Raw genomic sequence first — 14,467 nt, forward strand, 5'->3', positions numbered from 1 at the left:
TGTAAGAAGTACACACATCAGTCGGACATTCTTACAAAAAATTTAAGAAGTTTAAACGTTTACGGTCCCTATAATGTTATGTATCATTTGGCACTGAGTGATAAACGTATTTTTGATTTTATTTTGTTTTTCCTATATGACTGTAAAATTAAGTTATAAAATGACTAGATTAGGCTCGTAACCTTAAATGTCTTTCCTTTTGATTGCCTACATGCCTGCCTTACCGTGTGGGGTGGGTATATAGGTAATCAATAATTATTAAGAAAAAAGAAAATCCCTTGAATGAGAAAAGTGTGACCCTTGTCCTTATCCCAAAATTTTTATTAAGATTAATTTAGCAAAAATTCACTTTAAAAATAAAATATTTATTATATCTATTCTTAACAAAAAGGTCGGTCAGACTTAGATAACCTTAACTTAGATTAGTAATTAGATAGTTTAGATAAGATATATTATGTTTATGTATGTACTATTTACTTTGTTTCTGGCCGCATGGTCTAATCCTAAAGCCAATATAAAAAAATATTGAAAAAATCAATGTTTTTAATAAGTTTTCCGCTAATAACTCCAAAAGTTTTCGTTCAACTTTACTTAACAAAAATGTATCTTTTAAAAAAATAAACAAAACCGTTTTTTTTTTAGTTTTCTTTAAGACCAATAGTAATCGAGCTATACTTTATTATATGTTAGCTCTTCTAAGTCAAATGCTAAATATTGTAGTTTCAAAGTCAAAAGACGGGAAAACTATGCATTTTTCGAGAATAACTTATTCAAACCAATTTAAATAAGGTATTTAAAAATATCTATTTCCAGAAATAAAAAAGAGTCTCTAGCATAAAAATTAAGTGACTTGTAATGAAAATAATGTCAATCCCTATTTTTTTCAGCGAAAAAGTGATCGGAAGCAGCCTCCTAATCACCACCCTAATTAAAATTAGTCGTTGGCCTTATTTGGTCTTCTTTATTTATGTATTATTAATATTAGTTTTTAAAAAAAATGGAGTTTAAAGCGAATAACGAGTTTTTGTAGTTTTGAAAAAGTTTCAGAATAGAAAGATTATCATCAGAGATACGAAAAAATATTTAAATATGAAATTGTAGCCTATTTAATTCCCAAGAACCTGGTTTGCCAAAATTTTTTCTACGGCATAAATTGAGTGAGCTATTGACAATTAAAACTTGTAATAACATGCAAAAAACACCTTTACCAACCCTGTCAAAGTCACCTCTTTTTGCAACTGAGGATTTTAAAAAGATTTAATATTAATAGGCCTATATATCTTGTAAAAACCTACAAAATTCTTTTTTACCAAACTTTTTAAGATAAAAAATAAAAAAATTATAGAGACGAAGCAAGTTTTCAATCCTAATAGTAAATTAATAATATTGAAAAATATTAAAAATCACTAAAAGATTTTTAAATTGAAAACTTATTGGTACATTTTCATGGTAACACCTCCAAGACTTCTATAATTTGCAAGTCATATGGATGCTGCAGTGAAGACGAGAGGGAAGGAATTTTACACTTTGCAATTCACATCCCCCGTCTGCAGCCGGCAAAATTCCAACTGAAAGATGCACCTGGTTACTCTACGGAGTAATACGAAAATAAAATAAAAATGTGTACCATTTTTATTCGGTTGCGATGCGAAGGCAAACCAATCTTACTTTTTAATTAGAATACGGAGTGCAGTCCAGTTCCTTTAACCTCGATTTTCTGCTCTTATTGGAGCTTCATCAGAAGAAACGTAGGCACTATTCTCCATAATCCAACTAAATTGCATCGAGAGGTTTTACAACACATCGCAACCAAATGGATGATAATAGGTGGCTAGCGCCATCTGGCAATTGAAAGACGAAGCAAGTTTTCAATCCTAATAGTAAATTAATAATATTGAAAAATATTAAAAATCACTAAAAGATTTTTAAATTGAAAACTTATTGGTACATTTTCATGGTAACACCTCCAAGACTTCTATAATTTGCAAGTCATATGGATGCTGCAGTGAAGACGAGAGGGAAGGAATTCTACACTTTGCAATTCACATCCCCCGTCTGCAGCCGGCAAAATTCCAACTGAAAGATGCACCTGGTTACTCTACGGAGTAATACGAAAATAAAATAAAAATGTGTACCATTTTTATTCGGTTGCGATGCGAAGGCAAACCAATCTTACTTTTTAATTAGAATACGGAGTGCAGTCCAGTTCCTTTAACCGCGATTTTCTACGAGAATAGTGCCTACGTTTCTTCTGATGAAGCTCCAATAAGAGCAGAAAATCGCGGTTAAAGGAACTGGACTGCACTCCGTATTCTAATTAAAAAGTAAGATTGGTTTGCCTTCGCATCGCAACCGAATAAAAATGGTACACATTTTTATTTTATTTTCGTATTACTCCGTAGAGTAACCAGGTGCATCTTTCAGTTGGAATTTTGCCGGCTGCAGACGGGGGATGTGAATTGCAAAGTGTAGAATTCCTTCCCTCTCGTCTTCACTGCAGCATCCATATGACTTGCAAATTATAGAAGTCTTGGAGGTGTTACCATGAAAATGTACCAATAAGTTTTCAATTTAAAAATCTTTTATATATATATAGTGGCTAAACACCCCTTTAGGGGTTACGCCGCTTACGCTCTCTAGATCTATGTTTTGAGGTAGATCAGTCCTCATGTTCGTTATTTAATTTTCTCTGTTATTTTTCTCCACTCTTTCCTGTCTCTGGTTTTCCCTTTCCAATGTCGTATGCCCGCATTGTTGAGATCACTTACTACTTCTTGTAACCATGTAGATCTTGGTCTTCCACGTCTTCTTTTGCCAGCTGGTGTCCATTCCAATATTGAGTATATCGTCGTAGTTGATCCGGATCTCCATATGTGTCCTAGCCATTTTGCTCTTTGCTGTTTTATTTTACATACTATATCCTCCTCAATTTCTTCCAGTAACTCAAGGTTCGTTCTTTGTCTAAATTCATTGTCATTTATTTTTATTGGTCCTAATATTGCTCTTAGTATTTTTCTTTCTTGTATTCTAAGGTTTTCCTCTTGTTTTTTTGTCATGCTAAGAGTTTCGGCTGCATACATCATCGTCGGTCGAATTATTGTTTTGTATACTTTCATTTTTGATTTCTTACTCAATAACTTATTTTTAAGTAATTTTTTATTTGCATGGAAGCTCTTATTTGCTGTAATAATCCTTTCTTTGATTTCGGTTTCTCTTTCTCCATTGTTTGTTATTAATATTCCTAAATATTTAAATTTTTCGACTTCTTCAAAAGTGTATTCTCCTACTCTAACCTTTCTGTTTTCAAAGTTTTTGTCAAATCTCATTATTTTGGTTTTCTCTTGGTTTATTTTTAATCCCATTACTTTTCCTTCTGTTACCATTTCGTTTAACATTCGTTCCATTGTTTTTCTATTTTTTGTTATTAGCACAATATCATCAGCGTATGCTATTATTTGTCCTTCTCTCGTTCGGAGGGTGCCTTTGTTGATCTTCCTGACGACGTATTCTAGGGCAAGATTAAACAGAGTTGCTGATAATGAATCTCCTTGTCTCACCCCTTTATTGATGACAAATTCTTCTGTGTCGCCTACTTGAGTTTTTATACTAACTACAGTTCTACTCATTGTCATTTGTATTAATCTTCTTAATTTATGTTGTATTCCCATTTCTTTCAGAGCTACCATTAGTTTTGATCTATTTATTGTATCAAATGCTTGTCGAAAATCTATAAAAAGCAGTTCAATTTCTATTTTATATCCATGAGCTTTTTCCATAATTTGTTTAACTGTATGTATGGCATCTGTTGTAGACTTTCCCTTAACAAATCCGCATTGATAGTGTCCTATGATATTCGTGGTAGCTTCGGTCAGTCTTCGTTGTATTAAGGCGGACATGATTTTATATGCTGTGTTTAATAGCGTCAGTCCTCTGTAGTTTTTACACATCTGTTGATCTCCTTTTTTATGAATCGTGATAATTTGTCCTTTGTACCATTCTTCCGGCATTTTTTCTTCGTCCCATATGTCTTTTATTAAATTGTATAATCTATCTTTTAATTCTTCACCACCATATTTTATAAGCTCCATATTGATACAGTCCGATCCTGAGGCTTTACCATTACGGCTGCTATTAATAATTTCCTCAACTTCCTCTTTTGTTGGTATTTGTAGCTGGTTTCCTAACATCATTGTCTCTTCTCCTCTGTTTTCATTTAGGTCTTGATCTTGTTGTTCTGTTAATAATTCTTTAAAATAGTTAGTCCAAATTTCTTTATACTCTTCATCGTTTTCTGATACTTTTCCATTTTTATCTTTTATGCTTTTTATCTTTCCTTTAAACGTTTTGTTCTGCTCACTAATTTTCTTATAGAATTCTTTTGTGTTTCTGTTCTTACTCTCTTTTTCTATTTCTTTTATCTTATCATCCAACCACTCACGTCTAATTTTCCTTATTTTTTTCTTACATGCATGCCTTATTATATTGTATTCTTCCCTATAATCCTGTCTATTTGTTCTTATCCACATTTGTCTCATTTCTACCTTCTTTTTTAACATTTTATGGCATTCTTCATTATACCATTCTTGTCTTTTTTTGTTTCTTTTTATCCCTACGTGTACTTCCGCTGTTTCATTTATACATTTTTTTATATTTCTCCATTCTGTTTCTATATCCTTTGTAGGTTTAGATTGTTCCTTCAGTTTTTTGTTCATGTCATCAGCATATTTAATCCTTATGTCTGGAGTATTCAGTTTTTCTACGTGCCATTTATTTTTTGTTGTCGTGTTTTTTAGTGTTCTTTTGACTTTTTGTCTTACTTTTGCAGTCACCATAAAATGGTCTGTGTCTGCATGTGCACCTCTGTAGGACCTCACGTCTGTTACCGATGTTTGCTTCCTTCTTGTAATCAGAATATGGTCTATTTGTGACCATGTTTTTTGGTCTGGGGAAATCCACGTCACTTTATGGTATTTGGGATGTTCGAATTTTGTACTAACGATAATCATATTGGTACTAGATGCTAGATTACATAATCGTTGGCCATTGTCGTTAGTTTTTTCGTGTATTGTGTGCTTACCTGCTACTTGGTTAATGTAGTCTTCCTTACCTATTTGGGCATTAAAATCTCCCATTACCAGTATTGTGTCTTCTCTAGGTAACTTCTCCATTTCTCGTTCGAGTTCCTCATACAATTTGTCTTTTTCCTCCGCAGTAGCACTTTCAGTTGGGGCATATACGTTTATGATTGATATATTAAATGGTTTGGCGTTAATTCTCAGGTAAGCCATACGTTCATTTATTGGTTTAAATTGCATAATGTTATTTTTTATTTTTCCCATAATTATGAAAGCAACTCCATATTGACCTTGTTTTTCATGTCCCGAGTACTGTAGTGTGTAGTTTTTTCTATTTATTTCTCCTTGACCTGCCCATCTGATTTCTTGAATCACTGCAATATCAATTTGGTATCTTTCTAGTTCTGAGACGATATCCTGCATTTTTCCTGGTTCAAGCATTGTTCTGATGTTCCACGTACTTATTTTTAGTTGATCACATTTTTTCGGTTTTTTATTATATTTTTTTGTGTTCGTATGTTTTATTTTATCTAATCTGTTCAGGTCCTTTTCCTTTGCCATTTTCGTGTCCGTTTTTTGTGTTGTATCCAATATTTGTTTTTTTATCAGTTTTTTGGCGTGTCCTGCTTTGCCCTTTCCAGTTCATTCTTCTCTTTGTTCCATTTCCATTCAGTCCCGTCAATAATTAATTTTTGATAACCTACTCTAGTGTTCTTACCGTTTTCTTTTTGAAATTTTGCAATTCTCCGTATTTCTTGTTGTATTTTCATCTCTTCTTGCGTTAGATCGTTATTGATATATATTTCCGGCTTTGAATTCCTTAGTTTGTTTTTGTTCTTCATAATTTTTATTTTTTCATTTTTGTTTTTTAGTTTTACAAGACATGTTTTGTCCCCTATTTTATAAGCTTCTTCTATTTCTACTTTAATACCTAATTCTCTTTCCACGAAATCTGCCATAACCTCATTGACTACATTTGGGTTATTTGTATCCATCGGTAGACCCTGGACAATAACATTGTTAGCTTTTCTCTCTTTCTCGAACTTTTCTACCTTCATTTTCACTATCTTTAGTTCCTGTTTCATTTCATCATTTTCTTTTTGTAGTTGTTGGTTACTTTGTTTGAATTCATTTATTTCTTTTCTTAATTCTCGGAGGTCATTTCTATATTCTCGTTGTTCTTCTTTTATTCCTTTTACCTCCGATGTTAAACTTTGTGTTTGATCTGTTAAATTTTGCATCATTTTTAAAAGCTGATCAATTTTGTTTTCATCTTTCTGTTGTTTGGTTGGTGTTCTGGATAGTTTCTTGCTCTTGTTAAAAATATTGTCTGCATCTATCTCTAGACTTCTCTTTTTACTGTCTTCTGAGGTGTAATCATTATCACTATCCACCATTTTTTATGTATTTGTACTCTATATTAAAGCAAGCGATAAGCTCTAGTTCCCCAGTCGACCCGGCGAAGGCTCTAGAACTTCTCAAGCAATAATTGAGTATGACTTTCAATATATTAAAATTCTTTTTACTTCGAAATCTTGTTTACTTAGTTTATTATTAATTGATTGATTTCCTTTCTTGGATTTTTAAAACTTTTTGGAAAACCGGCAACGTCGCTTTTAATTTGATCAAGACTTGTTCTCTTATCTGTTGTCAAAAGAACTGGAATTTATAAAATGTCGTTTGTTTTGATTAACATAAAATGTTCTATAAGTTACTTATAGGCCGATTTTTGCCACTATTTTTTGCACTTTAGATAGTTTATGACCTTATACAAATGTTCGCATATAGTTAATATTTTATTTCGCACTATTACCTCAAAAATCGGAATAAACTCTGGTGAAAATGTTTAACACTTTTATTTCGCACAATGCGTTGTTGCCACGATCAAAAATCTTTTAGTGATTTTTAATATTTTTCAATATTATTAATTTACTATTAGGATTGAAAACTTGCTTCGTCTTTCAATTGCCAGATGGCGCTAGCCACCTATTATCATCCATTTGGTTGCGATGTGTTGTAAAACCTCTCGATGCAATTTAGTTGGATTATGGAGAATAGTGCCTACGTTTCTTCTGATGAAGCTCCAATAAGAGCAGAAAATCGCGGTTAAAGGAACTGGACTGCACTCCGTATTCTAATTAAAAAGTAAGATTGGTTTGTCTTCGCATCGCAACCGAATAAAAATGGTACACATTTTTATTTTATTTTCGTATTACTCCGTAGAGTAACCAGGTGCATCTTTCAGTTGGAATTTTTCCGGCTGCAGACGGGGGATGTGAATTGCAAAGTGTAGAATTCCTTCCCTCTCGTCTTCACTGCAGCATCCATATGACTTGCAAATTATAGAAGTCTTGGAGGTGTTACCATGAAAATGTACCAATAAGTTTTCAATTTAAAAATCTTTTAGTAATTTTTAATATTTTTCAATATTATTAATTTACTATTAGGATTGAAAACTTGCTTCGTCTTTCAATTGCCAGATGGCGCTAGCCACCTATTATCATCCATTTGGTTGCGATGTGTTGTAAAACCTCTCGATGCAATTTAGTTGGATTATGGAGAATAGTGCCTACGTTTCTTCTGATGAAGCTCCAATAAAAGCAGAAAATCGCGGTTAAAGGAACTGGACTGCACTCCGTATTCTAATTAAAAAGTAAGATTGGTTTGCCTTCGCATCGCAACCGAATAAAAATGGTACACATTTTTATTTTATTTTTGTATTACTCCGTAGAGTAACCAGGTGCATCTTTCAGTTGGAATTTTGCCGGCTGCAGACGGGGGATGTGAATTGCAAAGTGTAGAATTCCTTCCCTCTCGTCTTCACTGCAGCATCCATATGACTTGCAAATTATAGAAGTCTTGGAGGTGTTACCATGAAAATGTACCAATAAGTTTTCAATTTAAAAATCTTTTAGTGATTTTTAATATTTTTCAATATTATTAATTTACTATTAGGACTGAAAACTTGCTTCGTCTTTCAATTGCCAGATGGCGCTAGCCACCTATTATCATCCATTTGGTTGCGATGTGTTGTAAAACCTCTCGATGCAATTTAGTTGGATTATGGAGAATAGTACCTACGTTTCTTCTGATGAAGCTCCAATAAGAGCAGAAAATCGCGGTTAAAGGAACTGGACTGCACTCCGTATTCTAATTAAAAAGTAAGATTGGTTTGCCTTCGCATCGCAACCGAATAAAAATGGTACACATTTTTATTTAAAAAAAAATTATACTTAAAAATCAATATATTTTTTTGAAAAAAAAAGAGAAATCCAATTGGAAGCAAAATAATGTATGTTAGCGGTGTTTTTAGTCATTCTTCTTTATTTATGTTTTATTAATAGATTCTAGAAGTTTTACTGGCTTGGAATGATTAGTTTAAAAAACTGGAGTTAAAAGCGAATAACGAATTTTTGGAGTTTGGTAAAAAAATGCCATTTTCTTCAGAATAGAAAGATTAGCATCAGAGATACGAAAAAAATGTTTAAATATGAAATTGTAGGTTATTTAATTCCCAAGAACTTGGTTTGAAAAAAATTTTTCTACTGCAAAAATTGAGTGAATTGTAAATGAGTATAATATCGAAAAACATTGATTTTTTCGATATAAAACTAACACGTTTGATAGCGAATAAATCGAAAACTACTAATTTTATCAAAAAAATGTATAGAACACTTTTAGCTTAGAATGAATGTTTTTACCAACTTTTGCTGTCAAAATATAATAAAAAATTTCCACCCCCGAGATGGGGTGGCAACCACCCCCATGGTAAAAGCGCCTTTCGGCATCATATATATTTTGACTATGCACTACTTATTCTCAAATTTTCAAGCAAATCGATCCATTCTGTAAAAATTGCGAGGTGAAAAGCTTCGTTTCCTGGACTAATTAGAGTTTTTCTTTAACCAACATACCACTCGCTCATTTATTCTGCTCTTACTTTATTGCTCACATCTCATAATAAGATCATAGAAAAAAAGCAAGTACGAAATATTGGAGATTAACAAAGACTTCTATTCTTTTTTATTAAATTTAATGGTGACTGTTTCAGTGTTAACTAGAAAGAAATTTTTCTGAATTTTTTTATTTAAATCATATCGTTTTAATTTGTAGGATATGGGATGTTGGAGCTGGCATCGCTTTATTCGTCTTAACGGGACACGACAACTGGGTCCGAGGCGTAGTATTTCATCCAGGAGGCAAATTTTTGGTCTCTGCTAGCGATGACAAAACACTTAGGGTATGGGATCTGAGAAATAAACGTTGCATGAAGACACTGGATGCACACAAACACTTTTGCACATCTGTGGGTAAGTTTTCAAGAGTCAATATACTTTCTATCACTTACTGATACTAATATCTTCAGCTCATTCGAATACTTTATATTGAATATGCATAAATAGGTATCTATAAAAAGTAAATATAAAAAACTTTCTGTTTATTAAATACACTTTTAATAATAATGTGAGTCGTCTCATTTACTGCTACTAAGCAGGTTAGAAATTAGATCAGGCTAGTCTGTTACTTTTAGGTCTTAGAGTATAACAAACATAGAACCAATGTTATAATACACTTCAGTTTTCTGTTATGTCCCTTTTTCTTACGCAAAGTACTAATGTTATCCAAATTGAATCGACTTTATGCAGCATGAGAAACTTATTAATAAGAAAAAATACATGATAAAATAAAATAACAATAAAGTAATCCATTTAAATCACTATAAAGCTTTCGTGACAACGCTTTCTCTTCAAATAAATCCAAAAATTAACATTCTAGAATTTCACTTAATTTTTTTTATAAACGCTTAAGAATGTTTTTGTGAAAAGAAAAAATATATTTAATACGTTTAATAACTTTATTTTATATTCATTATTTTAAAAACAAAGACCAGTAGGTAATAACATAAAATATCTATTGAAATTGGTTTCGTAGAAGACAGCCTACTTCTGTAACTCAGAACATTGTAATTGTACTAGTTAGGCAACTAGTACTACTTTATTTCACTACTCTTAAAGTTCACCATAAAGATCATAATATTTATTATATAGGGCTTTTCATAGATTTTCATTTGTTTCGAGCTTCTGTCATATGTTGTATAATCTGTGTATAATATTAATATACACGGATTATACGACATATGACACAAGCTCGAAACAAATGACTGTGAATGAAAAGCCCTATAAACACGTTTTGTGAGGCGGTGACAAAATTGGTAACTGATATATCTGATCTCTGATCACGGTTATCGAAGTCCCCAAGCAACAGTAGTTACCGGCGAAGTTCATCTGATATAATCGATAAAACAACAATGGTAAAAGAGATCCTTACAAGAAGGATTTGAAAAGAACTACAATGTCATCTGTAAAAGGAAAAAGGATTATCAAAAAAGTTAAAAAGGATAGGAAAAAATAAATTAATTTTTCAAAATGTTTTTAATAATATGAATCAATTCTTCCATGATAACAGGCCAAATTCTTTCTAAAAATTTTAAAATCTGAAGTTTTTCATGCAATAAAATCAGCCAAAACCAAGAAAAGCAACTGGACCAGACAACATTCTATTTGAACTCTTAAAAATGATACAAGAAGACCACGTTAGTGCTCTAGGTAAACTTTTTAATGTGTATATTACTGAGAAGAAGCAGCGGGCAAAACAATGCGACGGATATAGGTTAACTATGGTTTGGTGTTAAACCAGGATGAGTAAACTAAAAAGACAGATTCACATCCAAGAAAGGCACTAGAAAAATCACCAAATACATCTTCTTTTTTGGTTGATCATGTCACCCTTCGAACAATCAACATAGACAGTGGAGTCAGACAAGGGTGTATTCTATCTCCAACCATATTTTTGAGCTTAATCGACTGGGTCATGAAGAAAGCAACGAAAAATAAAACAGGAATTAGATGGAAAGCTTTCGGTCAGCTTGAAGATCTACACCTTGCAGATGATATATGTCTAATGTCCGAAAAAAGACAACATATGCAGAAAAAAAAACAGAAAAAGTGACAAAAGAAGCAAGAAAAATAGGATTAGAGATTAACACAAGAAAAACCAAACTTATGAAGATAAATACGGAAAGAGAAATGGGGATATTCATTGAAGGAGAAGAAGTAGAAAATGTACAGAAGTTTTGCTATTTCGGAAGCATAATTGACGCTAGCGGTGGGATAGAAGAGGAAATTAATGGAAGGATAACTAAAGCCCAGAATGCGTTTATATGCTGAAGAAAACATTGGAGTCCAATAAATTAACAGTCAAAACCAAAATCAGAATATTTAATACAAATGTAAAGAGCATTCTGCTATATGCCGCAGAAACTTGGAAAATAGAAGAAAAAGATTATACAAAAGGTTCAAACATTTGTAAATAGATGCCTTAGACGAATATTGCAAATATATTGGCCAAATCGGATAAGTAACAAGGAACTTTGGAGAAAAACTAATGAAGAGCCGATAGCCAAAACGATAAATAGACGCAAATGGAAGTTGTATTGGACACACATTAAGGAAAAATGAAGATGATATAACCAAACAAGCCCTGGATTACCAACCAACGGGAAAAAGAAAACATGGCAGACCAATGACATCCTGAAAAAGAAATATTACCAGAGAGCTAGAAGACAACGGGTTAACATAGAAAGAGGTGAAATCCCTGGCCAGAAACAGAGATGAATGGAGGGGGACTGTAGAGGTCCTATGTTCCAAATGGAACATAGGACCATAACACATAAAAACAAACCATAGTTTGATGAGCCCCCTAGCACGTTTCTAAAAATGAAATCATTCTTCTATAACCACAGCTTCCTAAAATTACGTCAAAGAATGATCAAATGCTACATTTGGTCAGTGTTGTTATTATCACCGATACCGATGCTCTGAAGGATGATACGATCAATCGCCTAAAGGCGTTTAAGAGGTGGTTTAAAAGAATACTCCGAATTAGTCCGAATACCCTGGACATTGATCCAGACCAATGAAGCTGTGTTAAATAAAATAAACGTCATAAGACATCGACTTAATGTCGACCACTTTTTAATATAGAATGTAACAATAATGTATTTTAGAGGTTTTTATACCTATTGAAGTGGCTAGTTACAATTACTTGTACACTGGACGAAAGTAACCACATTGTCTTAAAAAAATTTTCAACTGTCAAAACTTCACCCTTTTGCTTTTTAATCTTAGTGGTTCACTTATTTCCAGGTTTACACTGATGATGGTCAGAGTGACCGAAAACGTTTTGCACTTCCACTCCTTGGTGGATAAATTTTAAGGATTTTTTAATAAATTCATATGCCTACATACAACAGATGTGTTTACTTCATTCCACGTTGTTGCTGAAAACTATTAAAACAAGAAAAATTTAATACATAGGGCATGTTCTTAGATGAGACTGGTGCAAAATCATTCAGCTTATCATGAAAAGTAAAATTAAGGCCCGCAGAGGAATTGGAAGAGAGCAGTTGTCATGGCACAAGAACAATTATGATTGGACAGGAATACGCAGTGGGGAACAACTATTCCGATGTGCTTGTCAAAGTTAGGGGCACCTGATATTATGACACTGAAAGAAGAAGTTTTTGAAAACAATTTCAGGATTGTACATCAGAAAGGTCAAAACCAATAGAAAAAATGTAAAACATGTATAAACATTTTCAATTTCTTTGCAACACGAAAATTCAGCAGCTGCATAATACCCTGGTTAAATCGGAGAGTGCAGGAAGAGTCTATACCGGTTTCAGAGGTTTATCCTCTTCTCTCAGATTTCCCCAGGCATCATACTTTAGGCCTTTCCGAATTGCAAAGAACGAAATGTCACGGATGTACTAGAGCCATTTACCGAAAAACAAAATAAGTTATCGATCGAAGTAGCACAGAAAACGACAATAAATATCGTTCCCATACCACCAGATTGACAACAGGTGGAATACTTTCTTTGGTTGCAACCTCCCGAGTTTTTCAAAAATTATAAATCATACAGGATGTCGAGGAAATTAAGATGAGAGAATTTTAAATAATTCACAACCCATCTGCTCAGCGTGGTAAAAGTTTCAACAAGAAAGATTCCTTAGTACTCAACAAAAGAGTAAATGAATTGAAATGTATAAACATTTTCAATTTCGATAAAAGGCATTATATTTAATTTCGATTCAGAGATCATTACCATCTTTCTATGGACCATTTCGAACTCTTTTGTTCTCATCAGGAAAGCACTGTAATGATGCTCTGAATCGAAAATATACACCTTTGCTATTCATGCCAATTACAAAATATAATTAATATTAAGACGCGATAGCGACCTCTATTAACAAAATGTCGAAACCCAAAAGACTCCATTTTCAAACAAATAAATGTTTAAAAATAATAAAATCTTTGGATTTCTTAATTCGGAAATAGATTCTCTCTTATACCTATTCCCATCCTTCTAAAATTGCAAGGAATAAAAGGTGATGAATGTAGAGACATGGGGAGTCTACATAGTTGCACTCCACAACATATCAATTCACCGAGGTAAAGATCAACAAATCTGCCCCCATGTGTCTACATTCATCATCCTTTATTCCTTGCAGTTTTAGAAGGATGGGAATAGGTATAAGAGAGAATCTGTTTCCGAATTAAGAAATCCAAAGATTTTATTATTTTTAAACATTTATTTGTTTGAAAATGGAGTCTTTTGGGTTTCGACATTTTGTTAATAGAGGTCGCTATCGCGTCTTAATGTTAATTATATTTTGTAATTGGCATGAATAGCAAAGGTGTATATTTTCGATTCAGAGCATCATTACAGTGCTTTCCTGATGAGAACAAAAGAGTTCGAAATGGTCCATAGAAAGATGGTAATGATCTCTGAATCGAAATTAAATATAATGCCTTTTATCTACCTGCGTTTTTACTCACGTATTGAGTACTAGTAAGCAGATTTGTTGATCTTTACCTCGGTGAATTGATATGTTGTGGAGTGCAACTATGTAGACTCCCCATGTCTCTACATTCATCACCCTTTATTCCTTGCAATTTTAGAAGGATGGGAATAGGTATAAGAGAGAATCTGTTTCCGAATTAAGAAATAGAAAGATGGTAATGATCTGAATTGAAATTAAATATAATGCCTTTTATCTACCTGCGTGTTTACTCACGTATTGAGTACTAGGAAGCAGATTTGTTGATCTTTACCTCGGTGAATTGATATGTGTGGAGTGCAACTATGTAGACTCCCAATGTCTCTACATTCATCACCCTTTATTCCTTGCAATTTTAGAAGGATGGGAATAGGTATAAGAGAGAATCTGTTTCCGAATTAAGAAATCCAAAGATTTTATTATTTTTAAACATTTATTTGTTTGAAAATGGAGTCTTTTGGGTTTCGACATTTTATTTTCAATTTCTTTG

At 32.8% G+C, this 14,467-nt stretch overlaps 1 protein-coding gene across 1 annotated transcript in view; it reads left to right on the plus strand.

Moving 5' to 3' along the window:
- LOC126882408 (lissencephaly-1 homolog) overlaps nucleotides 1-14,467 on the plus strand; it is a 179,280-nt gene that overhangs the window by 159,829 nt on the left and 4,984 nt on the right. Inside the window, exon 7 of the mRNA XM_050647353.1 lies at nucleotides 9,189-9,385. Within this exon, the coding sequence (XP_050503310.1) occupies nucleotides 9,189-9,385 (197 nt within the window). The remainder of the gene's footprint in view (nucleotides 1-9,188; nucleotides 9,386-14,467) is intronic.

The sequence above is a fragment of the Diabrotica virgifera genome, chromosome 1, assembly GCF_917563875.1.
Source record: "Diabrotica virgifera virgifera chromosome 1, PGI_DIABVI_V3a".
NCBI lineage: Eukaryota > Metazoa > Arthropoda > Insecta > Coleoptera > Chrysomelidae > Diabrotica > Diabrotica virgifera.